This window comes from Geotrypetes seraphini, chromosome 17 (genome assembly GCF_902459505.1).
Source record: "Geotrypetes seraphini chromosome 17, aGeoSer1.1, whole genome shotgun sequence".
NCBI lineage: Eukaryota > Metazoa > Chordata > Amphibia > Gymnophiona > Dermophiidae > Geotrypetes > Geotrypetes seraphini.
Genome location: NC_047100.1, coordinates 672,623 through 690,602, shown reverse-complemented (window position 1 = coordinate 690,602; position 17,980 = coordinate 672,623). Strand labels below are relative to the sequence as shown.

The 17,980-nt window shown below is 41.2% G+C and overlaps 1 protein-coding gene across 7 annotated transcripts in view; it reads right to left on the bottom strand.

Annotated features, from left to right (window-relative positions):
* ITPR1 (inositol 1,4,5-trisphosphate receptor type 1) overlaps window positions 1-17,980 on the bottom strand; it is a 234,033-nt gene that overhangs the window by 203,566 nt on the left and 12,487 nt on the right. For all 7 annotated transcript variants that reach the window (XM_033925743.1, XM_033925747.1, XM_033925746.1 and 4 more), the window contains exons 2-3: window positions 8,528-8,634; window positions 6,897-6,967 (exon numbers count right to left, since the gene is read on the bottom strand). In XM_033925743.1, the coding sequence (XP_033781634.1) occupies window positions 6,897-6,967; window positions 8,528-8,619 (163 nt within the window). In that variant the 5' untranslated portion in view covers window positions 8,620-8,634. The remainder of the gene's footprint in view (window positions 1-6,896; window positions 6,968-8,527; window positions 8,635-17,980) is intronic.

The following is a 17,980-nucleotide window of genomic DNA, read 5'->3' as shown; positions in this document are numbered from 1 at the left end:
CTGGGCAAGAATCCAAAGCTCTACCTGGTACTGTGCTTGGGTAGACAGAAAGAAAGGGGGCAGGGAGAGAAAGAAAGAAAGTTTTAAGAGCAGTTTCCAAAAATGAAAGTAGGAATTCTATGGGTTGCTTTCTGATATTTAAAATTTAATCGCTCACAAAGCACCATCTTGGGCAATGTTGTATACAGTGCTTGCACATCCACATAGCTAATATATAATCTGAATGAACCTTTAAATCAAATCATATAAGATGAATCTCTGATGTATGAAGGGATATGTGGGATCATTGGTCTCAAGACTAAAGCAAAGTGGTAATAAAGGACAACTAGCAAAATTTTTCTATGACAGCTGTACACACTGCTGCCCAAGTAATCCTAATCAAGAATGGATAAAAGGACACAATGCTGGATTGGCTAGGGGACACTCCCCTCCTCCACTCCTGACCAATGATAAACAAGACCAGGGTATTCAGGTCCTTAGCCTGCCTGAAAAATCAAGTTGAAATAGACCTAAGAAATTTGCTTAAACACACCTAGAGCCACTGCAGTAAACAAGGGTTTTTTCCCCTTTTGATAATGAACAAATTTGTCCAAGCAAAAAAAAAAAAGCTGAAAATGACCACTTTTCCTGCAGTAACTGCTGCAATATAACCCAGAACAAAAGTAGAACCCTAAATCGAGGAGGTACAAAAACAAGGTAAAAATTAAAGAACCTCCCTCACCCCAAGGAGTCTACAAAGTTTAGGGGAAAGAGATGAAGTCCAACTCCAGACTAAAGAAAATTCAAAAAGAAAATCTATAACTTAAGATTTTAAAGTGTTAAACGGACAAGCCCTCAGTCACACAGCAACCTCTGGAATTTCCAGGGAAAAGCTGTCGCGGGTTTACACCCAGAAAGGTGTTAACTGCGAAACATCCCCTTTTTGAATTTTCTTTAGTCTGGAGTTGGACTTCATCTCTTTCCCCTAAACTTTGTAGACTCCTTGGGGTGAGGGAGGTTCTTTAATTTTGCAATATAACCCAGAGCATCTTGACTGTGGTTGGTCTCCAGCTGTCCACCAAAATACTGCCTGTTCAGTTAATGGAGGTGGCTAATGGCCACAAAAGTTACCACATGTGGTACTCAAAAAACCACAGAAAGATGTAGAGTTCTCCTACCAGATAGTCTCAGTCTACTTGAAGAAAGAAGCAAAAAAAGGGAAAACTTGCTGTGTTCCTCTTTTCTTTTCAGAGACAAGTCTTCAAGTTGCAGAACAATGTCAGGATTAGGAAGAGGGAAGGTACTGAGAGCTTCTGAGAATTCCTCTCTGGGCACATTTTCAGTTATAAAACCTGCCTTTGCTCAAGAGGTATCCAGCACAGCCTGGTCCAAGAGATGGCTTCTCTTTATCAACCCCCAGAAATCTCTTGCTGAGTTAAAAAGGAGAAGTGAGGAAAGGGACTGGAGAACATGGAGTTTAACCAACAGTATAGACAGCCTACATTTTTTCACAAGCACCAGGCCTGGCTAGCTGAAACATCAATGAGCAAACAGAGAAAAAAAGGGTTAATCCCAAGGGAGATGAATGGAAATATTCACAGAAATTGTACACGAGAATATTTGCCAGCTAGACAAGGCTTGCAGGCCTCATTCTCCTTGAACTGTTTTATACTTTTCTTATGACTGTTAATCTGACTTTTGTTCTGCCTTTTTTCAATCATCATGCTCTTTTAGGATTCTCTTTGATCGGGTCATGGAGGGTAGGCCCAAGGTTATTTAATTAAATTGCTTTGTCCCCTCAGATAAGGTACTAAGCAGGTTTTTTTTTGGGCATGGGGCCTAGTCTGCCAAAAATGATGGATAGTTTGGCGTTTTGCCCTCATCCTGGACACCTGGGTTTGCCACATCTATCGCCAAGTCCAATTAGTGGTACCCTTGAAATTATTTCTGGGCAAAGAATTACAAACACCTGGGTATGATCTCATTATAATAAGAAAGTGTTATCTTTAGTTCATTATTTTTGCAAAAATATTGTTATGATTCATATGAGAACACCGTCACTTCAAAGATTGTGAAAATTTTATTTCCTTGACCCTGAAAGTCAGGAAGGGCTGGTTGATGTTCTCCATTATAACCAATGGAGGCAAAAGGATCTAAAAGGTGTACTATGTCTCATGTTCGGGGGGGGGGGGATTGGTCTGTGTCAGCAGGAGCCCCTGCTAGCCCGACTGAAATTTCCATTGGAGTCTGCAGGAGTTTTTGCCACCTCAATGGAACTCCCTAAGTATGGATGTCGCTATATTTCATAGAACTAATCATTCCTTAACTCTGTACTTTCAATTTCTGTCATTCCTGCTATAAAGGATTCTCTCAATTTCTTTCTTGTTCTGTCTTTACAATCTGTTCTGGAATCTTTGCTTCGTGAATATCTTTCCTTACACTGATACAAGAGTTCTTTTTCTATCTTGCTCTAACTGTTTATTCTTGCAGTTTTCTATTGTGAATGTGATACATAGCTCACTTTTTTCTTGTCTGTTATATGAACTGGAAATTCTGTTAGTATGTGCTGTAACTAGCTTCTCAGCTTATATACCCCCCCAACCTGTCCTGCATCTGAGAAAGTGCAGTAAAGTTCCATCTCTAAGGTCAAAAGTAGAGAATGACACGGTGACAAAATTCATCACCGTTTCCGTCCCCGCGGGAAACCATCTTCATGTCATTCTTTAAGAGAGAGGGAAGAATCAGAGTATAATTGGGCACAACCACTGACCCGCAAGCTTTGCTTTGAAGAATGCTGGTGTAAAAGGACCGAGGTTGAAATAGACACTAGAAAATGACATGGGATTATTTCCCGCGGTTATCCGCGGGGACAGGAACGGTGATTAATTTTGTCACCGTGTCATTCTCTAGTCAGAAGAGCTTTTTGCTTCGTTCTCTCGTTGTATAAGCCCATGTGATTTTTTGCCTGTATTTTGTAGGTTTCCTGCTTTCTGCCATGTATCAGATTAGTCTGGTTCTCATCTCTTTGCTAGTGGGTGTTACAGTGCATTATGAATTAGGAATAATGGGAAGAAAACTTTTGGAGCGCTAAAGAATAAATCCTTACTTTTTATTGTACTAGTACAAGTGTCTTTCACCCTTTATGTAATATGTGGTTATACTGCAGTTGTAATACAAATATTGGCCTCATTAAATCTGGCTTACTTGTGTATTATTTATATATCCAAGTTTCTTTATTCTTTGATATACCATTTATCAACAGGTACCTAAACAGTTTACAATGGAGAACTAACTAAAAAAAATTAAATTAAAATATACGAAATACAGGTATGATAAAAAAGAAAATGAGAGGAAACCATAACAAATGGGCATACTGGAAACAAAAGAATGGAGGGATATGGTAAGTAACTAAATATTCCCTTTTTCTGTGCGTATAGAATGTATGTTTTTGCTTCTGGAAAATAATATTTCCAGGGAGAGAAAAAAAGATATTGGGGTGATTCCTGAGCTCAGACATGAAATCTTGGGTATTGTGAGCGATGTAATGATTAGGGGACTTATGTGTGGCCCCCAGAGCACCACCAAGTATGTCTAAGCCATTTTCTCAAACTCCAGGATCTGCCTTTGTTGAAGGAATTTTCTAACTCAGCCAGAAACCACTGATTTTGGAGCCTTACTGGCTAATCAGCTCAGATCCTGCATAGAGAACCATCATCATTTGCAGGAGACAGAGAAATACAGAGTTCTTTGGTTGCATGAGTCATAACTACAGAAATCCTATCCCTTCCTTTCCTTATGGGGCAAATCACAAAGAATTACTTTTTGTCTCCATCTGCTGGTTGGTGGACATAACCCACAAGTTCTATGCTGGACTAGTAGGACACTAAGGAAATTAGATAGATAGGCTGCACATTTACTGACATCTTGAGAACATGCCAGACATCACTTCAGTGCTGGGAATAGACTTGCGAGTATGACTGATTTTAAATGTTACATACAAAATGTATGATTTTTATGCTCACCAATAAAGCCTTTGTACAGGCAAAAATTTTTGGCCAGGTTAAAAGTACGGAAATAAATTGGGGGAAAAAAAAAAAGAAGTCAAATTTCATACACAGTTTTCCCACAACTTTTTAGAAACAGTTCAGATTAGGGCTGCACGTTTAACGCATTTTAAAGTAATTAATGTATTAAATATTTTAACATGTTAATTGCATTAAGCTGCTCCTCTCCTTCAGCTTTTTCCATCAGCCTTTCCTCTCCTGTTGACCTGCATTCTCTGGTTATCTCATTCCCCTTTGGAAGGGAGGAGAGACTGGGGGAGATGGAAAAGAGACAGATATGAAGAGAGAGAACAAGAAAGTGTGAAAAGGGTATATAGGGCAAGAAGTGAAGGAGGGGAATGAAATAAAAGAGAGCGAGTTGAGAAGATAGTTCAGAGCATAGGTAGAGGAGCAGAATATCATTCTCTGAATCCTCATCAAAAGAAACTGCAGGATACGATACCCACTAGTAAAGTGTCTCAAGAGCAGCCCCCAAGCTCTGGAACTTACTTCCTGGCTCTTCTCCCAGGCCTTTATAAGAATAGGGTCAGACCAATGGTCCATCAAGCCCAAAACCCAAGGAATAGCAATATTCCATGCTACCGATCCAGGGCAAGCAGTGGCTTCCCCCATGTCCTTCTCAATGACAGACTATGGACTTTTCCTCCAGGAACTTGTCCAAACCTTTCTTAAAACCAGCTACGCTACCTGTTCTTACCGCAACCTCTGGCAACACATTCCAGAGCTTAACTATTCTCCGACTGAAAAATAATTTCCTCCTATTGGTTTTAAAAATATTTCCCTGTAACTTCGAGTGTCCCTTAGTCTTTGTTAATTTTTGATGGAGTGAAAATTGATCCAGTTGTACCCGTTCTACTCCACTCAGGATTTTGTAGACTTCAATCATATCTCCCCTCAGCTGTCTCTTTTCCAAGCTGAAGAGCCCGAACCGTTTTAGTCCTTCCTCATACGAGAAGACTTCCATCCCCTTTACCATCTTGATTGCTCTTCTTTGAACTTTTTCTAGTGCCGCTATATCTTTCTTGAGATAAGGAGAATAGAATTGAATGCAATACGCCAGATGAGGGCGCACCATGGAGCGATACAGGGGCATTATAACCATCCCCTTTTTCATAATTCCCAGCATCCTGCTTGCTTTAATGCATAGGGTGACTTGACTATACACCATTCTGCACCTGGACTAGCTTGCTACAGAACAGCTTCTTATATGTTCTAACTGTACAAAGAACTCACCATCTATTTCAGTGTTTCTCAACCCGGTCCTGGAGTCCCCCCTTGTCAGTCAAGTTTTCAGAATATCCACATTGAATTTGCATAAGCTGCCTCCATTCTATGCAAATTTCTTTCATGCATATACATTGTGGATATCTTGAAAACCTGACTGGCAAGGGGGTTCTCCAGGACCGAGTTGAGAAACACTTACGGTACCTATTTATCCCAACTATTTCTGTATCCATCCATCTTTTCCCCTTCTATACATCTGTACTTGGCCTCTCTGCAGCATGGTAAACTGTATTGTAGAAAAGTATTTGCATCATATCAGTTATCTGAATAAAAGGAATTTAAAAACCAAAGACACTTAACAAGTTAAACACTTGTGACAAACACAAATTCCATAATATGCAAAAGGAATAAACACACAAAATGTAGCTCCCCAAAATCAAAACTTCTCACCTTAATGCCAGGAAGGCTCTTCTCTCCTGAGTCTGTCTTGTCAGAAACAAAATCCAAATTTTCTTGCCACAAAACAAGATCAGAGAACTACTTATAAAAAGAATAACCCCAAAACAACATTTAAGTCCTGCTTGAAAACAAATGAAACCACTAAAGTAGACCATTCAGAATCTTTAGTCGAAGGAGGATTATAGCATTGCTGAAATATCCAAAGGATCTGATCTGACATCATGAAGATTTAGAGAACTTTTCTTAAGGGAAATTTTTTTAAAAGGCATCAATAATAATCTCCAGAGACCTAGGAAAATTAAAAAATTACGGAAACCTAATTTCAATTTCTGTAGAAAACTTTTCGTCCCTTCAACCTTCCAGTTATTATCCACTTTACTCACAAGATCAGAAATGTCCTTCACAGACTTCAACGGTGTCATTCAGTTTCTGGACAGGTTGCTGGTGCCGACTCCTTTGGAACTCTCTCCCTATCCTGCAATTTCCCCCAGTACTACTGAACTAATGTCTGTCCTGGGAGATGGCCGCTTGTTGGTCAGACAAGGTGGAGGTTCACGTGTCAGAGGAGACGGTGTAACATCCAAACCAGAAGCAGAGAGCTCTCCTGCTCTCTGCACGCCTAGACTTATTCCCGACATCACCGGCGGGGACCCTTGTTGTGTAGTGTGTAGCAGTCGATTGTTGCACAGGAGAAGGTGCTTTCACCACCCCCTTTTGTTTAGCATCATCAAAAGAAAAAAAGATGAGGGGGTCTTACTCAACAGCAAGGGGTCATGCTGCCATGTTGCCCCCCCCAGGCCCTCCAGCAGAGCCCTTATTTCAATGTTCCAATATGGGCTTATTTGGCGTTTCATTAGTATTATGCTGTCATTGCATTATATCCAAGTTATTTGAACTCAGCACTGTTATTTTTTATACCATTTCATATTGGTGCTATTAGGTTTCAATTTGCTGAATTCAAGTTTATCTCATTTATTGTAATTCTGTTTATATTTGGTCACTTTCTATTACGTTATTAAGTAGTACCTGCTGTACACCGTCTTGGATGAATATCTTCATAATAGCAGTTAATAAAATCCCAATGGGATAACCTTTCCAGGTAAGGTGGAAACTATTTGCACAGACACTGTATACTGAAATTAGGTACATGCACATGGCTGATGGTCTTACCTCGAAACTTTTTGGGTGGATTGTTCAGATCTCCAGCTTCTGGCTGCACTACACAGCGGTCATCGACCAGGCTATAGGAGAAAGTAACGAAGAGAAAAAACACCAATGAAACAGAAACTAGGTACTTCAAGTGCTGCTGCTTTTGTAAGACATTTTGTTCTGCTTTTCATTGCCATCAAGTCTCACACAGATACAGTTAAACCACAAATACAGCCAAGGATTTTTAGTATAATCAAGAGAATGAGGAAAAACACCAGCAAGAACAGCCTAGTGAAGTGCTTTTGTTTTCTAAACCCATGCTCATACCCTCTATACCACTGTTTCTCAACCTGCAGTACACGTACCCCATAGGGTATGCGGGCTGCCTGTTGGGAGTACGCGGGCTGGCTGCTGCCTGGGATCTCTCTCTGCCTGCCCGGCTCCCACTGAAGCCACTACCGCCACTGATTCCTCCCTGCCCCACCCCTGAAAACCAACCCTGCCACCCGATATGCTCCATTCCCACCCGCCCCCGCCACAACAGAGATGGGCCGGGCCAGGTGCATGCAGTGACTGCATGCAGCCAGCCCACAAGCCTTCCCCCCCACGTAAATTCTGACGTCTGAGAGAAGGTTCCAGGGGGAGGCTTGTGGGCTGGCTGTGTGCAGTTGCTGCACGCGCCTGGCCTGTCCATCCCTATAGTTGCTGCTGCGGCAGCGAACAGGTAGGGGTGGGTGGGAATGGAATGTGTTGGGTGGTAAGGTCAGCTTCAGGGATGGGGCGGGAAGGCAGGGAGAAAGGAAGAACAAGTTGGACTCATGGAGGGACAGAGATGTTGGTTGGGGAATGGAACGAGGTCTGGAGAAGAGGAAGCATGCAGGAGGCAGAAAGAAAGAAATATTGGATGCACAGTCAGAAGGAAGTGCAACCAGAGACTCATGAAATCACCAGACAAAGGTAGGAAAAATGATTTTATTTTAAAATTTAGTGATCAAAATGTCAGTTTTGAGAATTTATATATGCTGTCTATATTTTGCTCTATATTTGTCTATTTTTTTCTATAGTTGTTACTGATTGCTTATTTTAAAGTCATCTGCCTTGACCTGTTCTCTGCGTACAGTGTGCTTTGTGATTTTTTTAATTTTGTGGTTACCATTATGTATTAAGAAGATTATATTGTGTGTATATGAAAAATCGATAGAAGAAATTGCATTACAATTAGTACTATTATTATGGGGGTGGAGTACGGTGACTGAACTTGGGCAGGGGTACTCAGTTGGTATTTTAGGCTTAGGGGTTACTTGGCTTGAAAATGTCGAGAACACTGCTCTATTCCTCTTTACCTCCTCTGACTTGGGAGTTAATGCCCCAGCACTGCGCTCAGCCTTTCAGTCTTCTGCATCAGCACAGACTAATAGCCTCATTACGATGTGCAGGAATGTCGAAGGCTTCACCAGTTCTACATTCAATTCTTTTTTGCATATTTCTGACCACCACCCCCTAACACTTTCATTGCTGGAAGAAGAAGAGTGAGCTTGCATTGCATATGCTCTCAGGACTGGGTCAAACCAGGAAACCTAAATGGAATGAGTTCTTTACTAGGTGTAGGAAATCAGATTGCAAAACCACACACATTTCAGCAAGCAACTTACCCCAGGGTGTTGATAAATCCATTTACAGACCCCTCGGCATAGAGGGAGACAATGTCACCAACATGGAGAAAACTGGACATCATGTCAGACATTCTACCAGGGATGCCCTAAAAAAAAAAAAATGCAAATTTGAAACTTGTTTTTGCTCTTATTATGACCACGCAATAAGATGGGAGAAAGTCTGCCAATCCTGAATATCTGTTTACATCATTTAACTGTTGGTACTGACCTCAGTTCAAGAAATTACTGGAAAGCAATCAAATTAAATGTAAGCAAAGCATGGGAGAATCTTCCATACCTCAAGGGAAACAAGTTTCAGGCACAACACACATGGTTTAGACCCCACCCTCCTTGTTCTAGCACAGAGTTTCCAGAAGAGAGATTTTAGACTAGTCCAGGATTTCTGACAACCTCATCCTGACTCATTATTGGATCTGCACAAGTGTGAAACCAGAAGGGCAGCTAGATAATTGGAGTCAGGCCTAGGAAAGCAGACCACTGCTTTGATAGTAGATGCTCCTCCAGCCCATGTAACCATTCAGTTATGCTTGTCATCTGTATCTCACTGCATCTGGTAATGTGCTTGTTGGTTGAGCAGAAAGCACACATTGCATAGGAGAAAGCAGTATGGCAGCCCAACCTTGGAGGAAAAGCAGCTGAAAACTAAGTTCATTGAAAGGAAAACAGAGCACAAGCAGTAAAAGATTTTTTTTTCACAGTTTCTGGTGATAAGACCGCTACACTTCCCCCAACACTGGGTAGCTTGGACACAAGACATAGGCAGCCTTCCTTGTCTACTAGTGTGCGACATGTTGGGTAATAGACAGAAGTCTATTTATTGCTGGGATTTTGGTTCAAGGATGGCACAATTGGAAAGTTAACTGGGCAGAGTCGGAGAATCGTTACCGCTTCAGAAGAAAGCGATGTGCTAATGTTACAAACCCTCTTACCATTAGGGTTGGGAAATGATTTGCTATATTAATGCAGCATTAAAAGTGGAAACAACAAGAACCTAACAGCAGAGTTTACATTTATACATGAGAAATATGTGACCTGGCTGAGCCCTAAGAACATACCACTAACAAAGAACAACCCTTACATATTGCACAGAAGACTTGCTCTTCCCTGCCACAAGCCCAACCCCCCCCCCCAGCTTGAACCCTTTCCTGTGCTTCCTCTCAGCTTCTCTTTGTGTCTGAGTTCTTCCCTACACTCCCATCCTACCTTTCTTTCTTTCTGCTCCCCTTGTCTCACCACTTGTTGGGACCCAGCTGGTTATTCTTTCATCATCAGCCTCAACGGGCAATATGCACCACTTTGTGTTGGCAATACTGCCTGCATACTCTGGTAGGAAAGAACCTTACTCATAAGGCAGGGTATAAAATATACTGCTAAGGAGCTTCCTGGAGCCCAGGACAATCTTCTAAGTGGGCACTTCCACTTTGGGTAGTATTAAATGTCTCATTTAGGAGACTGCAATTCCACCAGCTACAGCTAGTCGGGTTATCAAGATATCCCTAAAGAATATGCATGAGGCAGATTTGCATGCCTGTCACCTCTATTATATGCAAATTTGCCGACTGGCTACCCATGCAAAGGGGGAGCTTCACTTAATTCCCCTCCCTTGCAAGTACACACTATACCACCACCACCCAGGGCATGTGCTAGTATTCTACACATTTACTGTACATGAATTAACATCTAAGTTACCGGATCACCCTTAATACAAACAGGCCAGTGGGGCCTAGTCCTAGCGGTCTATCTCCTGATTATTTCAGAAGTGCACAGGGGATGGCTTCCTGTACTCTGAGAAAACAAAGAGCTGCAGTACAGTAATCCCTGCTGGAGCCCTACTCAATATTGTGTAGATTCTTCTACTTCTTGGGGGTAATGTCTCCAAATTGGTTCAACAGTAATATAGCCACTATTAATTTTCCTTCATTTATATTCCTTAAATGTAGGCTCCTCATTATTGTACAAGTATGTATGCTTGGGCATTATATTTTGAAAGATTGGTTTCATAAAGAAACAACAACAAAAATCCCCATCACAAACTAGTAATGCACTCTATACTCCTAAACCAGGATATGGGCAAAGCAATTGCACTCTCAGATTTACTGTTGATGCTCACCAAAGGACCTGCATTGTGCCAAAGATCTTCTTTCGAGTCATTACCAAGAAGCTGGAGTCTGCAGACAAAGCTTAAAACAACTTTTTGTGTACTTTTGGCCAGATATTCAGTCTGTAAAGTGTACAGGAAATTGAAAGTTGAGCGCAGAATTTTATTTATTTTTTTAAGAGCAAGGCGTACTGGTTAGAGCTACAGCCTCAGTACCCTGAGGTTGTGGGTTCCAACCTTGCACTACTCCTTGTGACCCTGGCAAGTCACTTAATCCTCCACTGCCCCAGGTACATTACATAGATTATGAGCCCACCAGGACAGGTAGAGAAAATGCTTGCAGTATCTGTATATAAACCACTTTGAGTCTGGTTGTACAACTACAAAAAAGGTGGCACCATTAAAAATCTTAATTCCTTAGACTACTCCCACGTCTGTCCCTTTTATCTTTTTACAATACAACTTCTTATATCCCATAAATTTCAACATGGAATCATTGCGGCTTAAAGCAAGTTTCAAGTTTATTAGGACTTGATATACCGCTTTTCATTTCCAAACATAAGAACATAAGAATTGCCGCTGCTGGGTTAGACCAGCGGTCCATTGTGCCCAGCAGTCTGCTCATGCGGCAGCCCTTAGGTCAAAAACCAGTGCCCTATTTGAGTCTAGCCTTACCTGCGTACATTCTTGAATCCCTGGAGGGTACTTTCCCCTATAACAGCCTCTGGAAGAGTGTTCTAGTTTTCCACCACTCTCCGGGTGAAGAAGAATTCCTTACGTTTGTACGGAATCTATCCCCTTTTAACTTTAGAGAGTGCCCTCTCATTCTCTCTACCTTGGAGAGGGTAAACAACCTGTCTATTTACTAAGTCTACTCCCTTCATTATCTTGAATGTTTTGATCATGTCCCCTCTCAGTCTCCTCTTTTCAAGGTAGAAGAGGCCCAGTTTCACTAGCCTCTCACTGTATGGCAACTCCTCCAGTCTCTTAACCATTTTTGTCGCTCTTCTCTGGACCCTTTCGAGTAGTACTATGTCCTTTTTCATGTACGGTGAGCAGTGTTGGACTTAGTATTCCAGGTGGGGGCGCACCATGGCCCGGTACAGAGGCATGATAACCTTCTCCAATCTGTTTGTGATCCCCTTCTTAATCATTCCTAGCATTCTGTTTGCCCTTTTCACCGAGACTGCACATTGCGCGGACGGCTTCATTGACTTGTCTGCAAGTTCTTCCCAAGTCTCTTTCCTGGGAGGTCTCTCCGAGTATTGTATAAGATTTTTGTTACCGACATGCATCACCTTGTACTTATCCATGTTGAACCTCATTTGCCATTTCGTGGCCCATTCCTCGAGTGTGTTTAATAATAGTAACAACTTTATTCTTTTATACCGCCATAACCAAAAGTTCTAGGCGGTTTACACTAAAAAGAGCTGGACAATCAGCGAAATACAATACAATAAAAAACAAATATTTGTAAAATAGAATTTCAATAACAAAACTCGTTGTAGGTCTTTGCAATCCTTCTGTGTCCTCACTACTCTGAATTACTTTGCATCATCTGAAAATTTAATCACCTCGCTCGTCGAACCAATTTCTAGGTTGTTTATAAATATGTTGAAGAGCACAGGCCTGAGCACTGAACCCTGTGGCACTACACTCGTGATGCTTTTCCAGTCTGAGTATTGTCCATTCACCCCCACTCTCCGTTTCTTATCCGCCAACCAGTTTTTAATCCATGTTAGTATATTACCCTCGATTCCATGGCTTGCAATTTTTCAAAGTAGACGTTCATGCGGGACCTTGTCGAACACTTTCTAAAAATCTAGATATACGATGTCGACCGGGTCACCCTTGTCTATCTGCCCATTTACTCCTTCGAAGAAGTGCAGTAAGTTTGTCAAGCAAGATCTTCCTTTGCTGAAGCTGTGCTGGCTGGTCCTCATCAGTTTGTGTTCGTCAAAGTGATCGATGAGGAGGTCCTTTATCAGCGCCTCTACCATTTTTACCGGTACCGAAGTCAGACTCACTGGTATGTAGTTTCCCGGATCTCCCTTTGAATCTTGAAGATCGGCATAACATTCGCCACTTTCCAGTTTTCCAGAATCTTTCCTGATTTGATCAACAGATTGGCTATTAATTGAAGCAGTTCAGCTATAACCCCTTTCAGTTCCTTGATTACCCTCGGGTGGATGCTGTCTAGTCCTGGGGATTTATCGTTTTTAAGCCTATCTGCCTGCATACCTTTTCTAGACTGACCGTCTAACCTGCCAGTTTCCTTTCTTCATTTCCTGTGTATAGCCTGTCGGTTTCTGGTATATTGGATATATCGTCTTTGGTAAATACAGATGCAAAAAAATGTGTTCAGTTTGTCGGCGATGGCTTTGTCCTCCTTTAGCACTCCCTTTATTCCATGGTGAGCTAACGGCCCCACTGCTTCCTTCGCAGGTCGTTGCCCCTTAATATATCGAAAGAACGGCTTAAATTTTTTGCCTCCTTGGCTATTTTTTCCTCATAGTCTCTTTAGGCCCCTCTCACCGCCTTATGGCACTTGTTTTGATGTTTGTGCTTTTGCCAGTTTTTGTCCTTTCCCATTCCTTAAACGAAGTCTTCTTGTCTCTGATCGCTTCCTTCACTGTTGCATTGAGCCACGCCGGTTCCTTGTTCGTTTTCCTCTTGGAACCCTTGTTGATATACGGTTTATATAGATTTTGTGCCTCAGTGACTGTGTCCTTAAAAAGGGACTATGCTTGCTCTAGCGTTCTTAAGAATAGTAGAACTGTAGGAGTTACAAATACAAATACATAGAAAGAGAATCTGACAAACAACTATCTAGACCTGATACAAAAGGGAAGAGGGAAGGTCACATTTGTGATATAGCATTATTGCTAAGTGAGTTCAGTATTGCCATGTCTGTGGGATGAAGACAGCTGGGAAGACTTGAGTCTACTGGGGGAAGAGAGATGTTTTTAATCTTTTCCTGAACAGGCAATGCAAGGGCAGATAGACTGTTCTAGATATGTGGTCCTAGGAACTCAAAAGATGAAGTTAAACATCCTCTTCCAATAAGCCCCTTATTTAAGAGCTTCATTTTAACTGCCTTCTGTGTTTGTACCAGTGTAATTTAAAATGTCACATCTGCACTATGCTGCCTATATTCCAAGGTAGACATATTGAAATCTTTAAATCTATCACCATATATTTTAAGATAAAGCCCACATCTCATTTTAGTAAAGAGGGCACTTTTGCTATGTGGTTACAATCAAAGCAGTAGCTGCCCTCTGAGAAAACGCCATCCCGTTTATAGCCTTTTGAAGGTGCCATCTCCAGAAATGGGGTCATTTTCTTGCCTCTCCATTCTTCTCCCCAAGCACCTTTCTGGATTCTGTAGTCAGCTTTTCTACTCATTTGGTCACCTTGAGATCACCAGATACTGTCACCCCTCAAATCCTGCTCTTTCATGTACAGATGTACTTCACCCCCTTGGCCTTTTGCAGCCTGCACTTCTTAGCTTTAAATCTTAGCTGTCCTCACTTTCAAATAGGGAAAGGGATTGGGATTTACCACCTTTTTGTAGTTATCCAATCATACTCAAAGCAGTTTACATACAGATACTTCAAGCACTTTCCTCATCTGTCCTGGTGAGGTCAATCTATCCAATGCATCTCCTGATCTTTTGGTTTTCCATGACTGTATCGCCATTCTGCAATTTTTGTATTTTCTCAGCTGGGTTTCTTTCTGTTATTAAAAAAAAAATAAAAATTATATTTCCTCCTGCCGGCAGGCCTGACTTTTCAAAATGGCAGGCCTACCTCTTCCTGTTGCATCCTGAGATGCACTGGTAGGGGCCTAAGACTCTGATTGGCCCAGGTGCCTAAGAACCCTTTAGAGGCATGAACCAATCAGAGTTTTAGGCCCTCCCAGTGCATCCCAGGATGTACTAAGGGGAAGGCCCATTATTTTGAAGAGGTGGGCCTGTCAGCAGGAGGGACTGGGCATCCTTTCTTCTGATCTTCAATTTAAAGTTGAGGGGTTTGTGGGGGCCATGGCGGCAGGAATGATTGGGCATCCCTCCTGCCAATCTTCAATTTAAAGGAGGGGGGATCAGGGTGTGGGGAGGTCCAGGTGGCTGAGGCAGGAGAGAATGGGCTTTCCATTCGGCTAAATTTTTTTTTAGTACAAGGGAGGGTGTGTGGGATTATCATTGGGGGGGGTCCTGGTATGCTTTTTTTTTTTATGGAGCACATTGTGTGTGTGTTACACATGCACATCTGTGCCCATAAAAAAAATCCCTACTCTTCTTGCTTCAGGGCTTCCCCTGCCATTCAGCTGTTTGGGACTTCCTTTGCTGGCTTTGCGCATGTGTCAGTCGGTTTCTCCGACTGATCGGATGGGATTACAGTGGACCTCCACAAAAATCATTTGCATCCAAAATTGTTTCAGCATTGATTGATGTTTTCAAATCAGATAATTTACCACCACCACAGCGACCCACAGGATTTTAACAGCAATTTTAGAGCATCCGGCCTTCAGTCTGTATGCAATTTAATAACTTTTAATAGTTTTGCAACATCAGCTAGTGAGATCAGATTACACAAAATTAGTATGCTCAGCATGGTTCAGTTCGGGTCTAAGCTTCTAACTATACCATACTAATTACAGAAACATGATGGCAGATAAAGGTCAAATGGCCCATCCAATCTGCCCATCCGCAGCATCCACTATCTGCTCCTCCCTAAGAGATCCCACGTGCCTGTTCCACACTTTCTTGAATTCAGACACAGACACCTTTACTGAGAGACTATTCTACACATTTACCACCCTTTCTATAAAAAACTAATTTCTTTTCATTACTCCTGAGCCTATCACCTCTTAACTTCATCCTATGCCCTCATTCCAGAGCTTCCTTTGAAATGAAAGACTTAACTCATGCGCATTTATGCCACATAGGTATTTATGAAAAAACAAAACTGGCCCACAGTCTATGTTCCAATTTTAAATATAATTTTAAATTTTCGTGTGTTATTTAAAGAAAAGAATTGGAAAAGTAATGCAAAAAAGAATGATTTGGTGATTTATTGCATGCACCACTTAAGAATACACAGCGGTAATATTTTCCTGCTTGGATATAAAATTTGAAGTGGTTGCATTTTTGGTTCACACAATGAAAAGAAGAAAAACCAGATATATAAAAATTTAAAAGGGGTTCAGTGACAAATTACACTACCCCATGAGGGATATTGGCATGAATGTTTGCCTCCATAGGTGTATGAGGACCCATATATCTGTTTATTAAGAATGGACATGCATGTTGGATGAATAAGTTTACTCTCAATGTATGAAGTTAATTTGGTTATAATTGAGTAAATCATTTTTTTGTTCCTATTTTTTTGTGTGGATGTTCCATTATTGATTACACCCTCTCTTTTCAGCTCCACATTACAAAAATAGTTTTCTTCTTTTATCGTTGTCCAAAGAATCTGTTCATTCCGCTCTCTTTTGGAACCTTGTTCTCTTTGTATTTTCCTACACTCTTTGGTCTTATCCAAACTCAACTATTGTAACTCCCTTCTTGCAGGGAGGCCTGCCTCCCAGAATCCTTGGCTTCAGTTGATAAACAATGCAGTCAAACTCCTACCTCATCATGTCCATGGGAGTAATGATATCTAAGTTTAAAGGTTTTTCTCCATATTGGTGGACCCAAAACCATTAAAACTTAACTGACACCATCCCTTCCAATTCTTTTCTTTAAATAACACACGAAAATTTAAAATTATATTTAAAATTGGAACATAGACTGTGGGCCAGTTTTGTTTTTTCATATTTTTGGACCTTATTGGCCACAAAGTCCTTTAGGGTTTTTAGTGGTTTGACATAGGTATTTAAACATCTCTTATCATATCTCCCCTCTCTTGCCTTTCCTCTAAAGTATACAGATTGAGATCTTTGTCTGTCCCCATATGCCTTATAATGAAGGCCACCAACCAATTTAGTAGCCTTCCTCTTGACCGACTCCATCCTTTTTCTATCTTTCTGAAGGTGCAGCCTCCAGAACTGTACAGGGGCATCAATACCTCCTTTTTCCTACTGGCCATTTCTCTACCTTTGCATCCTTCTAGCTTTTGCCATTGCCTTTTCAAGATCATCACAATCACACCTAAGCCCCGCTCCTCTTTCCTGCACAAAAGTTCTTTACCTCCTAAACTGTACCATACCCTCAGGTTTCTGCAGCCCAAATACATGGCCTTGCATTTCTTAGCTGCCAAATTTCAGACCATTCTTCAAGCTTCGCTATGTCCTCCCTCATGTTTTGCGCACCATCAGGGGTGTCTGCTCTATTGTATACACACACATCTCACCCACAAAGAGGCAAATCTTACCAATCAGCTCTTCAGCAATATTACTCAGGCAAAGAATGGCATTTATTGAATAAAAATTCTTCATCTAAAAGGATTCCAAAATAATTGAAGTGAGATACCATCAACATACAGTACTTTCAAGCATGTTCCGAGCACATTATTCCTTTGAAAACTGTCCTAACTGCCTTCACTCTCTCTGGAAAGGGATAGGCAACTCCAGCCCTCAAGTATCACAGGCAGGTCTTGTTTTCAGAGTAGCCAAAATGAATATGCATGAGATAAATTTGTACACATTACCTTCATTGGATGCAAATCTCTCTCATGCATATTTATTATGGATAAATCCAAATGAAAAACTGTGGAAAACAATGTTCTTGACTGTCCTTTTATTTCTTCAAACAATATGAAAAACTCATCCACATTGATCATGTTTCAACTAAAAAGCCTTCTTTCTCTATTTATTATGGATATCCTAAAAACCTACCGCTCAAGAACCAGAGTTCACCATCCCTGATCTGAAGTTTCAATAGATTGATTTCAAGACCTCAAATGTCGGAATCATTTCAGTTTGCATGAAAGAAAGAAACAAAATGAGTCCATGTTGTTCCAGGAAGTACCACTAGTTAATTACGGGTTCACACATTTTTCACACTGGCATGGTCATTATTGATTGTGGAATGATTGAAATAAATTGTCCGAGGTTCAGCAGGGTTCAGATTAGTATGCTTAAAGAAGAGAAAATGCTTGAGAATTACCTTCCCCAGAGTAACAAACTATTTGTTCCTCTTGCAGTAAACTGAGGACTTAAGTGTTTATTTCATAACAGAATAACAAAAAATATATATATCCACTGTCCCTGTTTGCATCTGATGATTTAATGCATATTTTACACTCTGCTGCATGACTTACCTTCTGCCAACCTTGCTATACTCACCTCACTTCACTGGCTTCCAATCTGCCTTCGCATACAGTTCAAAC